At 39.9% G+C, this 18,928-nt stretch overlaps 1 protein-coding gene across 1 annotated transcript in view; it reads right to left on the bottom strand.

Annotated features, from left to right (window-relative positions):
* LOC118367563 (dynein axonemal heavy chain 7-like) overlaps window positions 1-18,928 on the bottom strand; it is a 238,437-nt gene that overhangs the window by 186,515 nt on the left and 32,994 nt on the right. Inside the window, 2 exon segments of the mRNA XM_052493948.1 lie at window positions 6,688-6,874; window positions 16,915-17,282. Coding sequence (XP_052349908.1) covers window positions 6,688-6,874; window positions 16,915-17,282 — 555 coding nt within the window.

Below are 18,928 nucleotides of genomic sequence, written 5' to 3' on the forward strand. Positions count from 1 at the left end.
TGAATACATACATTCCTACCAAATTGAATACAGAAATTCCTACCAAAATGAATGTTGTGTCAGTGTTTTGTTTGTTTATGTGCTTCAGCCTAATTCAGTCAATATTTGGTGGATTTTTTTTACAATAAGGTTTGAAATCTTACTTACTTAATCTTACAGTTGCTAGTAGGCCTACACATAACATCACACCACATGGACCCACACATCCCACAAAAAAATACATTAAGACAGACTATAGGCCCTCTGTCCCTTTGCAACCTCATTTTCTATGAGACTCCACCTGGCCCGCTCTTTCCAGACAAAATCCATAATTTCTATTTGATGGCGCAGCCAGCCGAGTTTCTGGAGGACGCTGGGCTGATATTGATGTGTCTCATTTCGGGTCTGCTGGGGACACCAATTACCCTTTCGAGAGTCTCTAGGAAAGGGCTACTGGTGTACGTGTTTGTGTGTGACCGTGTGTGTGTGTGTGTGTGTGTGTGTGTGTGTGTGTGTGTGTGTGTGTGTGTGTGTGTGTGTGTGTGTGTGTGTGTGTGTTGGTTCTTCTATCCATGTGGGGACCAAAAGTCTGCATGGCTAGTAAAATAAGGAAAATGATCCCTCGCATGGACATTTACCATGTCCACATGAGCACAAAGCTTAGGGGTTGGGTTTAAAATTAAGGTTAGGGTTACAAATAATCAGCTAATCAAATGGCTACCCGTGTCATACCCTGACCATAGTTTGCTTTGTATGTTTCTATGTTTTATTTGGTCAGGGTGTGATCTGAGTGGGCATTCTATGTTGTGTGTCCAGTTTGTCTGTTTCTGTGTTTGGCCTGATATGGTTCTCAATCAGAGGCAGGTGTTAGTCATTGTCTCTGATTGGGAACCATATTTAGGTAGCCTGTTTGGTGTTGGGGTTTGTGGGTGATTGTTCCTGTCTCTGTTTGCACCAGATAGGCTGTTTAGGTTTTTTCAGGTTTATTGTTTTTGTATACTGTTCGTGTTTTCATCTTTCATCTATACAAATAACCACGCTGTATTTTGGTCCTCCTCTCCTTCGACACCAGAAAATCGTTACAACCCGGATAATTTGCATTGACAACCCCCCCCCTTTTTTTAAGCTGCAGCTAATCGCTGTTTATTATCTATGCATAGTCATTATACGCCTACCTACATATACAGTATAAAGTTTGGACACACCTACAAATTCCAGGGTTGTTCTTTATTTCTACTATTTTCTACTTTGTAGAATAATAGTGAAGACATCAAAACTATGAAATAACACATATGGAATCATATAGTAACCAAAAAAAAGTGTTAAACAAAACAAAATATATTTCATATTTGACATTCTTCATAGTAGCCACCCTTTGCCTTGATGACAACTTTGCACACTATTGGAATTCTCTCAACCAGCTTCATGAGGTAGCCTGGAATGCATTTCAATTAACAGGTGTGCCTTGTTAAAAGTTCATTTGTGTATTTCTTTCCTTTCTTAATGTGTTATACACAAGATAACCCTATTTGGTAAAAGACCAAGTCCAAATTATGGCAAGAACAGCTCAAATAAGCAAAGAGAAATGACAGTAAATCATTACTTTAGGACACACTGAAAGTTCCTTAAAGTGCAGTCGCAAAAACCATCAAGCGCTATGAAACTGGCTCCCATGAAGACCGCCACAGGAAAGGAAGACCCAGAGTTACTTCTGCTGCAGAGGATAAGTTCATTAGAGTTACCAGCCTCAAATTGCAGCCCAAATAAATACTTTGAAGAGTTTAAGTAACAGACATATCTCAACATCAACTGTTCAGATGAGACTGCATGAATCAGGCCTTCGTGGTCAAATTGCTGCAAAATAACCACTACTAAAGGACACCAATAAGAAGAGGAGACTTTCTTGGGCCAATAAAAATTACCAAAATACACGAGCAATGGACATCTGTCCAACCACTGTGTCTTTGTGAGACGCAGAGTAGGTAAGCGGATGATCTCCACATGGGTAGTTACCACCGTGAGCATGGGGGAGGTGGTGTGGGGGTGCTTTAATGGTGACACTGTCGGTGATTTACTTAGAATTCAAGGCACACTTAACCAGCATGGCTACCACAGCATACTGCAGCGATACGCCATCCCATCTGGTTTGCGCTTAGTGGGACTATCATTTGTTTTTCAACAGGACAATGACCCAACCCACCCCAGGCTGTGTAAGGGCTATTTGACCAAGAAGGAGAGTGTTGGAGTGCTGCATCAGATGACCTGGTCTACACAATCACCCGACCTCAACCCAATTGAGATGGTTTGGGATGAGTTGGACCGCAGAGGAAAAGCAGCCAACAAGTGCTTAGCATTTGTGGGAACTCCTTCAAGATAGTTGGAAAAGCATTCCAGGTGAAGCTGGTTGAGAGAATGCCACGAAACTTCATCAGCCGGTGATTGTCAAGCAAATAACTGTCGATCACACATTAATCTGAGCAGCTAACCAATCGCTGCAGCTGTACATAGTCTATCGGTAAATAGCCCACCCAATTTTACCTACCTCATCCCCATACTGTTTATATTTATTTACTTTTCTGCTCTTTTGCACACCAGTATCTCTACCTGTACATGACCATCTGATCATTTATCACTCCAGTGTTAATCTGCAAAATTGTAATTATTCGCCTCATGCCTTTTGCACACAATGTATTTAGACTCTCTTTTTTTTACTTTTTTTTCTACTGTGTTATTGACTTGTTAATTGTTTACTCCATGTGTAACTCTGTATTGTCTGTTCACACTGCTATGCTTTATCTTGGCCAGGTCACAGTTGTAAATGAGAACGTGTTCTCAACTAGCCTACCTGGTTAAATAAAGGTGAAATAAATAAAAAATAAAATAAAAATTAACATAAACACATTTAGCATCTCCTGGCATCCACACATAGCCTACAAGCCAATGATGCTGACCTTTGGCACGTCTACATTTGAAAAAGTCTAATAAATGTAATATAGCCTACACCTTCACAATAAATGCCTTATTTATTTTAGACAAGTCTAAAGAAGCATGAAATGAAGAAAATGTAGTCTATTTCAGATGAATAAAATAGCATACTCTGAGTTGTCCTGATCTGCCCTGATCTGTCTATGCCAAATGGCTGTGTGCTACACTAGTTAATTTAGCTGACAAGATTTGCTTAGAATTCTGTGGCGTTATTTTGTAGTATGAAGAATACAATTTAACAAAGCTTAATAAAATAGGGATATTTTCTCTAAACAATGAGGTAGTGTGCACATGCAGCTATTCTGTGATGGGCGGTTAACAAAGAAAAAGGTACTCCTATATGCTTAATTTAGAGTTCTTAATGTAACTTCAGTTGTTCTACATTGGGCTTTATGTTTTGATTATTAATACATTGTAAGGCTGCATGATGCAACTCTAATGCCTAGAATTTCACAGCGGCATCTCCTTTGTGTGGGCCAGCGCACTCCATCAAGTGATCCGGTCTTACTCACAGGCTACAAATGAAGACAGACACATTGGAGAAGCAACTCCCCACATCCGTATCCAATTCCGAGGTGCATATTGAAGATATTGGAAGAACTGTCCACCTTTACTTTTCGTCAGCCAACAAGATGAGTAGGTCTAACAAACAGCAAAAGCACTAGCCTATGTCAATCTACTATCCTCCATGGTACAAAGTTTGACCTATTATTTTCTGTGCGAGAAATACGTATTCAAAACATAGTCTGGGACAGTTGTGGGATGTGATAGATCCCAAATTAATAAAACCACTAGCATTAAAAAAAACTTTTTTACGCAATGTGGCTGACGGAACAGATCAGAATGTTTCTCTTAAGATGTTTATTCACATTATAAGCGCACATGGTAGTAAGCTATAAGCGCAAATGTTCCAATAGAAGAAAACCCCATTATCAAAAGTGAACGGAGCTGCAATTATGCATGTAACGCTTTTATTATAAAGGTACGTTTTTATGGTGAAAATTATCTTCCCCAAACTTGAAACTCACACGCTGCTTATGTATGCCAGTTAGACTCAACACCCATTGTAAAGTGTATTAATTTGCTTAATGTTAAGAAGCTATTTGGTCACTTTAGTTGTAATACAAACCTAGACATATATAAACCTAGACATTTATGTCTATGGGCTAGACTAGATGAGGTGTGGGACTATGATTTGAAAAAGTTGGGGAAAAAAGGCATTGTTTCTTATGCTAGGCATCATTCACAAGTGATAATATATCATTCACAAGTGAGACTATTCTTGATTTAATATTGTCTTTACATATACTAAATAATGTGTGTGAAATGTGTTTTGATTTAGAATGGACCATTATCAGGCACCTGTAGCAAAACAGGGGCAGCGGGAAAAATACATGTAATCTATGCACTTAAATAGTGAATGAAGGATGATTTCCCCATGGTTTATTGTCTTGCCAGCCAGGTAGGCTGTACTCCAGTTGTAAAGATAAGCAATGTGCTTAATATTAGGACATTTGAAAATAAATATAGTAGGTCTAGCCAATAGAAAGCTGATTCTCCACTTTTTAGTAGAGGCCATCACTCTGTTTTCTTGAGCAATTGCATAGCCTATACCAGGCAGTTAGCAAGTTTGGTAGGCTACTAATGACCATCAGCAGCATCAGAGCTTGGAGAAGTCTAATTACCATGACTAAACGGTCACGTGGAATTTGACTGCCTTCATGAGCGTTGATCGCCGGTGTGGAGGTAATATGGTCAGCACAACAGCCCTATTTACATGGATTCTCTGCAATAATGGTGTTTAACATGATTTTGAATGACTACGCCATCTCTTTCCCACACACATACAATTATCTGTAAGGTCCCTGAGTCGAGCAGTGAATTTCAAGCACAGATTCAACGACAAAGACCAGGGAGGTTTTCCAATGACTAGCAAAGAAGGGCACCTATTGGTAGATGGCTAAACATTAAAAAAAGCAAAAACTGAATATCCTTATGAGCTATTAATTACTTACACTTTGGATGGTGTATCAATACACCCAGTCACTAAAAAGATACAGGCGTCCTTCTAACACAGTTGATGGAGAGGAAGGAAACCACTCAGGGATTTCACAATTAGGCCAATGGTGATTTTAAACCAGTTAGAGTTAAATGGCTGTGGAGAAAACTGATGGACGAATTACACTGTAGTTACTCCACAATACTGAGTTAAATGAGTGAAAAGAAGGAAGCCTGTACAGAATAAAACATATTTGAAAACATGCATCCTGTTTGCATTAAGGCACAAAAGTAAAAAATAAAAAAATGTGGCAAATAAATGAACTTCATGTCTTGAATACAAGCATGATGGTGACTGCATCATGTTATGGGCATGCTTGTCATTAGTAAGGACTAGGCAGTTTTTTGGGATAAAAAGAAAAGGAATAGAGCTAAGCACAGGCAAAATCGTAGAGGAAACCCTGGTTCAGTCTGCTTTCCAACACACAATGGGAGACAAATTCACTTTTCAGCAGGACAATCGCCTAAAACACAAGGCCAAATATACACTGGAGATTTTAGGATAATATTAAAAGGAATAGAGCTAAACGCAGACACAGTTTTGACTTAAATCGGCATGAAAATCTATGGCAAGATTTGAAAATGTCTGTCAGGCAATGATCAACAACCAACTTCACAGAGCTTGAAGAATTGTAAAAATAATAATATTGTACAATCCAGGTTTGCAAAACTCTTAAACTTTGCAAACCTGGATTTACAGTTAGAATCACCTTTGACAGCGATTACAACATGTATTGACTCAGGGGGGTTGAATACTAATCTAAATCAAAATCACATTTTTCTTCCACTTTGACAAAGTATTTTGTGTAGATTGCTGTTAAAAAATGAAAATTAAATATATTTTAATCCCACTTTGTTACACAAACAATGTGGAAAAAGTAGAGGGATTGGAATAATTTCTGAAGGCACGATATGCCGATATCATAGCTGTACGTAATTAAGCAGCTAAGAAGAACATGAAATTGCTAGACTGCCTGTTTGTGTCATGCTTATTGCAAACGCAATACTGACAACAACGTTTGTACAAACATGTTGATAATGTATTTTGTGTACAACATGTAAATAACTGCGAGTAGCCTACTCCCCTCCTTTTTTAAATGAAAAATAACATGAAATTGTGCTTATGCTTACTGAAGCATGGAATGCAATAGAACTGTTTTGTGTACAACATGAAGTTTGTAGGAAATTGTGCTTATGCATAATAGCCTATTGAGGGAATGCAATAGTTTATTAAACAGTTTTGTGTACAACATGAAGTTTTTAGGCTACACCAGTGACTAGACAAAGGCGATAAAGGAAGGGGGAGCAGCAGTGGAACACTCAGCACAGCAGCTACGCAGGCAGCGGAGTCGGCACTCAGCTAATTAAAAAGTCAAATCCTGCACATGCACAGAAATGTCCATATATTTTGCCTGGGCAAATTGATATACAAACACGCTGTATCCGAGGCCACCATCACATAGCTCTAGTTCTTTAGACAGTCAAAAGTCCAAAGCAGGTAAACCCACACCCATGTAGGCACAGATCAGGGTACCAAGGGCCCTGAATTCATATGTCTGTAGTCTACATTGAGTTACCCGCCTTACATTATGTGCCAACTGGAAAAACACTATAAATTCAATCCTTTAATAACTGATGTATGAGTGTGTGTTTGTTACTACTTACCAGAGAGACATGCTTCATGGTGTCCCTCCAGGTCTTGTCGACGGCAGTGAAGCGGCGTCCCTCCTCTGGCATTTGGGCCATGATGTCTGGGGAGCTGAATATGGGCTCTAGGTAGAGCCAGGTGGACTGCACCTTCAGCCACTCGTCCAGGATCTCCTGCAGAAGCAGAAGCTTGCCTTCCCAGTCCCTGGGGATGGATGGATGGATGAATTAATTAAAGAATACATCAGAGTCATATTGATTAGGGCACACCGTATCAAATAATTATTTGGGATTTGAGATCCAATGTTTTATATTTGGTGAAAGTACAGAAGGTTACCTTTTATTTGAGGGTAATTTTCATATCTGTTTTACCGTTTAGAAATTAAAGCACGTTATGTATCTAGTCCATTTGAAGGTGTCATAAGTACATTGTGTCAAGGCTCTGGGGGCACGGCTGTTGCATCCAGCAGTGTGTGTGACGTTTGGTGTGGTGTTCTTTGTTGTTTTTACACTTTGTTTGTAAACCATCTGTCAATGAGTGCTTTACAGTGACGGGGTGTTAGACTGATCTTGTTGATCGTGTACATACCCTCTACAAACGGATTACGTTTTGAAAACACTGCTCACAGCGGAATCCAACACGGTAAAGAGATCATACAACAATGCAACTCACACACAAATGCAATGGATATCCCAATGGCCCATCTAATCTCCTATTGTCTGCGAGTGGATTACAAACCCAAATGCAAAAGCAGAAAACGCGGGGGAATCAGACATAGACTTTAAAAAATGAAGAACAAACTTCCCTTACACACCACCTTGCTGATCAATGCCCAGTCACTGAGGTGGAAAGAGGATGCGCTGTCAGCAGCAACATGGATACCGGGAGGCCTGTTTGCTGGTGTTTACTGAGACTTGGCTGGATGACAGAGTCCTGGACAGGGAAGTGAGGCCGGCCGGGTTCACACTGGTCAGAGCGGACCGTGATCTGACCATCACAGGGAAACATCACGGAGGGGGCGCCTGCCTGCTTGTCAGGGACCAGTGGTGTAAATCGATCCTGGTAAGAGAGAGACTCTGTACCTCTGACATTGAACTGCTTTTAAGTCACTGCAACCCTACTATCTGCCCCATGAGTTCCCCCAATTGTTTGTTACCGTTGTGTATATTTAACGAAAAGCTAATATAACAAAGGCATCAAATATTATCTATAATCCGTCACAAAACACTGGAATCCATTTTCCCCGACGCACCCAAATTTATTTTAGGGTATTTTAACTGCACTTTGCACAAGGTCCCGCGCACGTACCACCTGTATGTGAAATGTCACGCTACGAAAAATAAGACTCTTGATTTGTGCAATGACACAATACCAAATGATTTCCCTGCCACCACCAGACCTTCCTAGAAACATCAGACCACAATGTTGTCTACCTCCAGCCAACCTACTGTCAGCTCCTGGAGAGGGAGAAACCTACAGTTAAAACTGTCCAGATCTGGAACGACAATAGTATCACTCATCTCCAAGGGTGTTTTGACTGTACTATGTGGGAGGTATTTGAGGACAGCAGCTCTGTTCTTTTTTTTTAAGAGGGTAGATCAGCTTTAATATTGCGGTTAGATTGTTGCTCCCATCAATGTAATTGTCTGCATAATTTCTAATCCCCCATATATTTTGGGGATAAATATATGCATATACATACACATACCAATATACATTTACACTATCGTTCAAAAGTTTGGGGTCGTTCAGAAATGTACTTGTTTGTGAAAGAAAAGCAATTTTTTTGACCATTAAAATAACATCAAATTGATCAGAAATACCGTGCAGACATTGTTAATGTTGTAAATGACTATTGTAGCTGGAAATGGAAATGGCAGATGTTTTATGGAATATCTATATAGGCATAAAGAGGTCCATTATAGGCAACCATCACTCCTGTGTTCCAATGGCACCAGGTGTTAGCTAATCCAAGTTTACTATTTTAAAAGGCTAATTGATCATTAGAAATCACTTTTTCAATTATGTTAGCACAGCTGAAAACTTGTTCTGATTAAAGAAGCAATAAAACTGGCCATCTTTAGACTAGTTGAGTATCTGGAGCATCAGCATTTGTGGGTACAATTACAGGCTCAAAATGGCCAGAAACAAATACCTTTCTTCTGAAACTCATCAGTCTATTCTTGTTCTGAGAAATCAAGGCTATTCAATGAGAGAAATTGCCAAGAAACTGAAGATCTCGTACAACGCTGTGTACTACTTCCTTCACAGAACAGAGCACACTGTTTCTAACCAGAATAGAAAGAGGAGTGGGAGGACCCGGTGCACAACTGAGCAAGAGGACAAGTACATTAGAGTGTCTAGTTTGAGAAACAGACGCCTCACCAGTACCCAACTGGCAGCTTAATTAAATAGTACCCGCAAAACACCAGTCTCAACGTCAACAGTGAATAGGCGAATCCGGGATGCTGGCCTTCTAGGCAGAGTTGAAAAGAAAAAGTAATATCTCTGTCCAGTGTCTGTGTACTTTTGCCCATCTTAATCTTTTCTTTTTATTGGCCAGTCTGAGATATAGCTTTTTCTTCCCAACTCTAGAAGGCCAGTATCCCGGGGTCGCCTCTTCACTGTTGACGTCGAGACTGGTGTTTTGCGGGTACTAGTTAATTAAGCTGCCAGTTGAGGACTTGTGACATTTACAGTTGAAGTCAAATACATTTAAATGCAGTTTTCAACAAGTCCTGACATTTAATCCAACTAAAATTTGATTTATGATTTCAATTTCAACTTTTATTTATTTCATCACATTCCCAGTGGGACAGAAGTTTAGTATTTGGTAGCATTGCCTTTAAATTGTTTAACTTGGGTCAAATGTTTTGGGTAGCCTTCAACAAGCTTCCCACAATAAGTTGGTGAATTGTGGCACATTCCTCCTGACAGAGCTGGTGTAAGTGAGTCAGGTTTGTAGGCCTCCATGCTCGCACACGCTTTTTCAGTTCTGCACACACATTTTCTATGGGATTGAGGTCAGGGCTTTGTGATGGCCACTCCAATACCTTGACTTTGTTGTCCTTAAGCCATTTTCCTCATGATGCCATCTATTTTGTGAAGTGCACCAGTCCCTCCTGCAGCAAAGTACCCCAACAACATGATGCTTCACGGTTCTTTGGCTTGCAAGCCTCCCCCTTTTTCCTCCAAACATAACGATGGTCATTATGGCCAAACAGTTCTATTTTTGTTTCATCAGACCAGAGGACATTTCTCCAAAAAGTACGATCTTTTTCCCTATGTGGAGTTGCAAACTGTAGTCTGGCTTTTTAGTGGCGGTTTTGGAGCAGTGGCTTCTTCCTTGCTGAGCGGCCTTTCAGGTTATGTCGATAGAGGACTCGTTTTACTGTGGATATAGAAACTTTGAACCTGTTTCCTCCAGCATCTTCACAAGGTCCTTTGCTGCTGTTCTGGGATTGATTTGCATTTTTCGCACCAAAGTACGTTCATCTCTAGGAAACAGAACGCGTCTCCTTCCTGAGCGGTATGACGGCTGCGTGGTCCCATGGTGTTAATAATTGCGTACTATTGTTTGTACAGATGAACGTGGTACATTCAGGCTTTTGGAAATTGTTCCCAAGGATGAACCAGACTTGTGGAGGACAAAAAAAAAATCTGAGGTCTTGGCTAATTTCTTTTCATTTCCCCATGATGTCAAGCAAAGAGGTACTGAGTTTGAGTGTAGGCTTTGAAATACATCCACAGGTACACCTCCAATTGACTCAGGCTAATTGACATAATTTATCATAAGCTTCTAAAGCCGTGACATTTTCTGGAATATTCTAAGCTGTTTAAAGGCACAGTCAACTTAGTGTATGTAAACTTCTGACCCCCTGGAATTCTGATACAGTGAATTATAAGTGAAATAATCTGTCTGTAAACAATTGTTGAAAAAATGACTTGTGTCATGCTCGAAGTAGATGTCCTAACCGACTTGCCAAAACTTTAGTTCGTTTACAAGACATTTGTGGAGTGGTTGAAAAACTAGTTTAATGACTCCAACCTATCTGTATGCAAACTTCCGACTTCAGGCATTCCTGGAACCTGTGACCAAAAACATGCTAAGTATGGACAGTATCAAAATAAATGATCTAATGACTTTCCTCCTCACAAAACAATACGCAGAGCTGGGAAGATTGTATCCCCTATATACATTACATTCTATTGGTTGCAAGAATTTTTATAATAATTTTAAATGGAAAATTTGAAGTTTTGTATCCTGTGTCGTTTTGCGTGTCAATTCATAAACCATCGAAAATCTCTTCCCAACTGTTTTGCAATTTATATGACACAGCTGTACATGTTTTGGTCTTTAAATGAAAATTGTATATATTTTTATTTATCACATTTTTCCTTAACCATTTTTGGTCTTTAATGCAGGGCCGACAGACATGTTCCTTACTTGTTCCCCCTTCCAATTGCCTCTTCCATTTTTGTGGTAATTCTGCAATTAGTTGGTTGTAATTTTGGGTAGAGCAGACATTTCTATATGTCTGTTAGCTGCACGTGTGACATAATTCCACCAGTCCTGTTGTGAATGGACAAAATCAACTTGCGTGCGATTGCGCATGCACGTGCCTGGTCTAGTCAGCATGTAAGGGACTTCGTAGATGGGGGGGCTGGTTTTGTGGCTGTTAGACTTCCTGAGGCAGAGGTCACAGCAGGTCAAGGTGGGTCCCCACGTCTCGGACATACGCACTACCAACATAGGCTCCCCACACGGATGTGTTTTATGCCCACTCCTGTACATCTTGTATACTAATAGTTGGGATATTTTAATGTTGACTTTACTATACCGACTCTGTTTTACAAATCTTTCATTGAGAGTATTTTAACTTTTTGAATTGTTTGTTGGTTTGGCAATTCCACTGTCAGTCAGAAAAATATGCTGAGAAGGATTATCATCACAGCAAGTAAGGTATTGGGAGTCAAACAGACCTTTAAGGTCAGGGCCCCCCAGCAAAGCTCACAAAATTATTTGAGACACAAGCCACCCCCTGTACCCGGACTTTGAGCTACTCCCCTCTGGGTGCAGCTATAGGGCACCCCCCAGCAGGAAACACAGGAACTACACAATAATTTGTGCTAGGTGTGATATCCCTCCTAAACAGCTCAGGCTAATGTTTCTATTGACTCAGTAAGGCCAGCAGGCTAGCCTCTTTTTATTAGTATGTACTATAACTGTTATACTGTCAATTTGGTTTCTACTGTATTTAAACGCCACTTTAAACGTGTACATGACACTACCACAAAATGTCCCCATACGGACAATAAAGTCAGTAAAGTATTCATACCTAGTGCTGTTACAGTGACCGTATTACCGCCACACCAGCAGTCATGAGTCATGACTGCAGTCAAATTCTATGTGACCGTTTAGTCATGGTAACTAATAATCTTCCAAGTTTTTCCCCCTGTTCTGAGACCGGTGCATGATAATGGTCCATTCTAAATCAAAACTAATTTCATACATATTTATTTAGTATATGTAAAGACAAGATAAAATCAAGAATAGTTTGATGAGTGACAATATTAGCCTATCATTTGTGAATTATATTGAATTATATATTATCACAGTAAGCAAAGAAACAGTGCATGCCTTTTTTTGCAGCATTTTCAAACCCCCTCATGTAGCCTAGCCCATTGGCCTATATGTTTTGATAAGGTTTGTATTACAACTCAAGTGGCCAAATAACTTATTAAAATTAAGCACATTAATCTGCTTTACAGCCGCTGTAAAGCCTGCCTAACTGGCATACACAGGCAGCGCGTGAATTTCAAGCTTGAAGAAGATCATTTTCAGCATAAAAATGCACCTTTATAATAAAGCATTACATCCATAATCGCATTTGTGGTCACTTTTGAGAATGGTGTTTTCCCGTTAATTGATTGCATTTCGGAACATTCCCGCTTATAGTCTACTCCCGTGTGGGCATTGCTGCGCTTACAATGTGAAAAATAGCCTAATAGTTTATCAACATTTTAAGCTAAATGTTCTGATCTATTGCATAAGCCTCATTCCTTTAAAAAAAAAATTGATGAGAGTGGTTGTCTTCATTTGGGATCTATCGCAACCCACAACTGTTCCAGACAATGTTTAGAATATTGATTTATCGCACAGAATAGAATAGTTCAATTATTGTACTATGGGGGATGGTAGATTGACTTGGCTAGTGCTTTTGCTGTTCATTAGGCCTACTCGTCTTTTTGGATGATAAAAAGTAAAAGTAGACAGTTCTTCTAGCATCTTCAATATGCGCCTCGGAAAGACAGACACCGATGTGTCTGTGTTCACTTGTAGCCTACTTCAGAGCTGAAATAGATGCCTGTGAGAAGAACCCGATCAAATGACGGGCATTGGCTAATAAGAATTGAGATATATCTCAGAGAGCCATGTGAGTGAGAGGTGCTTCGGAACATGCAGCCGGGAGAAGGGAATTCTGATTATTAAATTCAGCCCAAGAGTACAACGGCCACTAAAGGCATGGATTTGTTTAGGGACCATTACGGACACATTAGGGGGATGCTGCCGGGATATTAGAGGCATTATCAAGTGCTTGTCAAATTGTGAATGAGAGACTGATGAAGTGTGTGCAGCCTGTTCAAGAAACAAAGAAGAGCTCATGCCTTTCATGCAACTTTTTTTCAAATAATCAATCGAGTCGCATCATGCACCAACACCCCATAATGACAAAGTGAAAACATGTTAACACATTTATTGAAAGTGAAATATAGAAATATCTAACTTACATAAGTATTCACACCCATGAGACAATATATGTTAGAATCACCTTTTGGAGCGATTACAGCGAGTCTTTCTAGGCAAGTCTCTAAGAGCTTTGTACACCTGGATTGTACAATATTTGCACATTATTCATTTTAAAATTCTTCAAGCTCTGTCAAGTTGGTTGTTGACCATTGCAACACAGTCATTTTCCAGTCATGCCATAGATGTAAGTCAATTTAAGTCAAAACTGTAACTAGGCCACTCAGGAACATTCAATGTTGTCTTGGTAAGCAACTCCAGTGTATATTTGGCCTTATGTTTTAGGCTATTGTCCTGCTGAAAGATGAATTTATCTCCCAGTGTCTTTTGGAAAGCAGACAGAACCAGGTTTTCCTCTAGGATTTTGCCTGTGCTTATTCCTCGTCTTGTTATCCTAAAAAAACTTCCTGGTCCTTGCTGATGACAAGCATACCCATAACATGATGGAGCCACTACCATGCTGGAAATTATGAAGTGTGGTACTCAGTGAGGTGTTGGATTTGCCCCAAACATAACACTTTGTATTCAGGGCATAAAGTTAATTTCTTTACCACACTTTTTGCAGTTTAACTTTAGTTCCTTTTGCAAACAGGATGCATGTTTTGAAATATTTGTATTCTGTACAAGCTTCCTTCTTTTCACTTTGTCACTTAGGTTAGAATAACTACAATGTTATTGATCCATCCTCAGTTCTCTCCTATCACAGCCATTAACCTCTGTAACTGTTTTAATGTCACCATTGGCCTCATTGTGAAATACATGAGTGGATTCCTTCCTCTCCTGCAACTGAGTTGGGAAGATTTTATTTTATTTTTTTACCCATCTACCAATAGATGTCCTTCTTTGCTAGGCATTGGAAAAGCTCCCTGGTCTTTGTGGTTGAATATGTGTTAGAAATGCACTGCTCGACTAAGTGACCTTAAAGCTAATTGTATGTGTGGGGTACAGAGATGAGGACGTCTTTCAAAAATTATGTTAAACATTATTATTGAGTCCATTATGTGACTTGTTAAACAAATGTTTACTCCTGAACTTATTTAGGCTTGCCATAACATTTAAGCTTTTCATTTAGTTTAATTTGTAAACCTTTCTAAAAACATAATTCCACGTTGACATTATGGGGTACTGTGTGTAGGCCAGTGACACAAAATCAAAATTTAGACTAACATAACAAAATGTGCAAAAAGTCATGGCGTATGTTAGGACCTTGACAACAGTTGGGTTGTTCCACGAAATGGGTGCATTTTGGGCATGTAAACTTTTAAGAAGTTAACTGTCAAATATTTGTTCTTTCAACATTCAGTTGCATGAAGGATATATTTAGCCTATGGAAAAACACTAAGAGCATTTTATCTGCACTTGTACCACACTGTCTGTCAACCCTGTTACGGACACTTATGTAGCTAACTACCTAACTATTATTTAAAAGCATGTTTGAGATAAATCCAAAATGTTCTCATTGATCAAGTATCCCTTGTACAAATAAACTCACATTTAATATCAAACTAATAAAGTTAACATTGGGCCTCTAACAAGGTTGACGATTTACAGGGTTGAGGTTTTAGGTGAAAATCGGCCATTACTCCTCATATGGTGAAGAGCATGGGACTACAAGGTATTCATGAAATTAGTAATTATGCATATGTTCCACACATAATGAAAGTTTAATCAAATTCCAGGTTTCCTAAAGTGAATTGAGCGAACAGGCTTGACGTGTTGAGCTCGAGCATCTCAGTCAAAGATGATAAAACAATTATTAACAGACCAAAAAGAGAGAGAAGACTTCTATGCTATTCAGAGGCCCCAAACAATGTCTCCTGGTGTGAATAATTTAACTTGGTGGAATGGTCCATTATTTTAAAGGGGTATATTGTTTGCTTAACGGGGTTGGCCTTAAAATGAGGGACAAACGTAAATACATCACTAATCACATGAATATAAATAATAATCTTCAGAAATGACTTTGCCAAAGCAGCAAAATAACGAGGCCTTTACAATGATGGTGAAACTTGGAAGTAATGTTGGGATTAACCTGTTAATCCTACCCCCTACTTTTTAGAACATTCTGTTAAAAATCGCTCAACATTTCAGCGTCCTACTACTCATGCCAGGAATATAGTATATGCATATGATTAGTATGTGTGGACAGAAAACACTCTGACGTTTCTAAAACTGGTTAAATCACGGCTGTGACTATAACAGAGCCTGTGTTTCATCGAAAAGCGCAAGAAAAACTGATCACTGAAAACTGGAAAAAAGTATCAATGCGCCACTTGCATGTATTGTTGAATGGAAACCAAATTACCTGGAGCCGAGATTGCAATTCCTACAGCTTCCACACGATGTCACCAGTCTTGTCAATTGCCTGGGCTTTGTTTCTTGGTCAAACGAACAAGAGACAGCCCATTTCTTCCGGTCTCCGACAGGATGTTTTGGAGTAGAAATTTCTGAACATGATTTCAAAACGTGGAGCTATTGAATGTACATCGCCCCATGATCAATTTGATAGATTATTAACGTTTACTAATACCTAAAGTTGCATTACAAAAGTATTTCGAAGTGTTTTGTGAAAGTTTATCGTCGACTTTTTTCATTTAAAAAAATGACGTTGCGTTATAAAATGCTGTTTTTTCCTTGATCACACAGTCTTCATAGATCGATATCTAGGCTATATATGGACCGATTTAATTAAAAAAAAGACCCAATAGTGATGTTTATGGGACATCTAGGAGTGCCAACAAAGAAGATCGTCAAAGGTAATGAATGTTTTATGTTTTATTTCTGCGTTTTGTGTAGCGCCGACTATGCTAATTATTTTGTCCCCTGCGGGTCTTTTGGGGTGTTGCATGCTATCAGATAATAGCTTCTCATGCTTTCGCCGAAAAGCATTTTAAAAATCTGACTTGTTGGCTGGATTCACAACGAGTGTAGCTTTAATTCAGTACCCTGCATGTGTGTTTTAATGAACGTTTGAGTTTTAACGAGTACTATTAGCATTTAGCGTAGCGCATTTGCATTTCCAGATGTCTAGATGGGACGCATGTGTCCCGGGTCGACCTAAGAGGGTGGGTTGAAATATTCCTAGAAGACACAGGGTTTATGAAGGGCCTTTATTCATATTAAAAATCAAATGTATTAATTTCTCCATCGTTGTCAATAAAGGTGGTAATTGGGAGAATATTCAGTGTGCACACAGTATCCCCCCCAAAAATAAACAATTATACAGAAAACAAAAACAAGCACTTCTTATTGAAATTTCCGGTTTCAGTAAATGTTCTACCGTTTAGTGCCAAATGAATATGACCCAGACAAGTACTGTGTACTGCCATATGTGTACGATTCAATTGGAGAATATTGTACAAAATGCACAGTATTTTTTAACTGTAATTTAAACTCCTCACCTGCTCACCTAATTTTATACCGTGCCCCTTCTCACCTGATCTCAGCCTCAAAGGGCTTGATGAAGGGCGAGCCCCGCATGGTCTGCGTCTTGACAATGTGGTCGTCCAGCAGCATCTGCACTTCGTCCACCGATGACAGGATGGACGTGCCAGTCTCGCGGTAGGGCAGCAGGGCAAAGTCCATGTCGCCCCACTCCAGGGCCATCTTCTCCATGGCCTTTTCCAGCGAGTGCTCCTTGCTGGCTGCTTCGCTGACGCCCTCGAAGCTGGCAAGGTGGGCCTCCAGGCGCAGTGGAATGAAGCGGGCCACGCAGGCACCTTCCTCGGCTGGACGCAGCGGGAAGCCCACCACCTCCGACATGGTGTTCCAGTGGCGGTCACGTAGCCCCGGGTTACACAGCACCTTAGTTGGAGGGGATTTGGTTTATTGTTAGTCTCTTGTGTCATATATTGTGCCTACATCCGAATTGACCAGAGCCCATAGCTACAGTAGTAGTGCACTACATAGGGAATAGGTTGCCATTTGGGAAGCATCCAGTATGCAGTGTCTTGGCTAAGTGTGGGGTCAATGAGCCTTGGGTTACACAGCACCTAGGGTTACACAGCAACAGGTTGTTGTATTGTGTACTGTATCCTCATATTACTGGGAAATGTATGATGGTAATTCTTATACTCTTGAACTAGCTGTAAAAGACTAGTGTGGGTGACATGAGTTGGTCGCTGCAATACAAGGTAAAAGTTGTTTGAGATCTAGTGGAAAGTGCTACATGAATACAATCAATTAATCCAGTGTCAGTAATAGACAGAATAATAGTAAATCAGTGCATAAATCATGAGGGTCGGTGTGATGTGAAAGGGCCCTGTTTCCCGATGGCGATGGAACTTAGGCTAAAAGTAAAATATTTAAAAAATATATAAATATTAGGATGAGCAATGTCGGAGTCCGGAGTGTATATATCATGATGTGTGTTTTGTCCTATATATATTTATTTTTTAATCCCAGCCCCCGTCCCCGCAGGAGGCCTTTGCCCTTTGACAGGTAATGTGTTCATAACTGAATTGCCTAGTTAAATAAAGGTTAAATAAAATAAATATACAAACACAGTCAAAAGTTTGGACTTTTCTACATTGTAAAATAATAGTAGAGATCAAAACTATGAAATAACACATATGGAATCATGTTGGAATCATGTTGTAACCTAAAAAGTGTTAAACAAATCAAAATATATTTAAAATTTTAGATTCTTCAAAGTAGCCACGCTTTGCCTTGATGACAGTTTTGCACACTCTTGAAATTCTCTCAACCAGCTTCACCTGGAATGCTTTTCCAACAGTCTTGAAGGAGTTATGCTGAGCACTTGTTGGCTGCTTTTTCAACTCATCCCAAACCATCTCAATTGGGTTGAGGTTGGGTGATTGTGGAGGACATGTCATCTGATGCAGCACTCCATCATTCTCTTTCTTGGTCAAATAAGCCCTTAAACAGCCTGGAGGTGTGTTGGGTCATTGTCCTGTTGAAAAACAAATGATAGTCCCACTAAGCGCAAACCAGATGAGATGGCGTATCACTGCAGAATGCTGTGGTATAGATGCTGGTTAAGTGTGCCTTGAAATCTAAATAAATCACTGTCAGTGTCACCAGCAAAGGAACCCCACAACGGTCACATCTTCTCCATGCTTCACAGTGGGAACTACACATGCAGAGATCATCTGTTCACTCTCTCAAATTTGGAGATGGTTGTCCTTCTGGAAGACTCTCCCATCTCCTAAAAGGAACTCTAGAGCTCTGTCAAGGTGGCCCTTCTCCCCCGATGGTCAGTTTGGCCAGGCGGCCAACACTGGTAAGAGTATTGGTGGTTCCAAACTCATTCCATTTAAGAATGAAGGAGGCCACTGTGTTCTTCGGGACCTTCAATGCTTCAGACATCTTTTGGTACCCTTCCCCAGGTCTGTGGCTCGACACAATCCTGTCTCGGTGCTCTATGGACAATTCTTTCGATCTCATGACTTGGTTTTTGCTCTTACATGCACTGGTAACTGTGGGACCTT

The sequence above is a fragment of the Oncorhynchus keta genome, chromosome 34 (assembly GCF_023373465.1).
Source record: "Oncorhynchus keta strain PuntledgeMale-10-30-2019 chromosome 34, Oket_V2, whole genome shotgun sequence".
Lineage (NCBI taxonomy): Eukaryota > Metazoa > Chordata > Actinopteri > Salmoniformes > Salmonidae > Oncorhynchus > Oncorhynchus keta.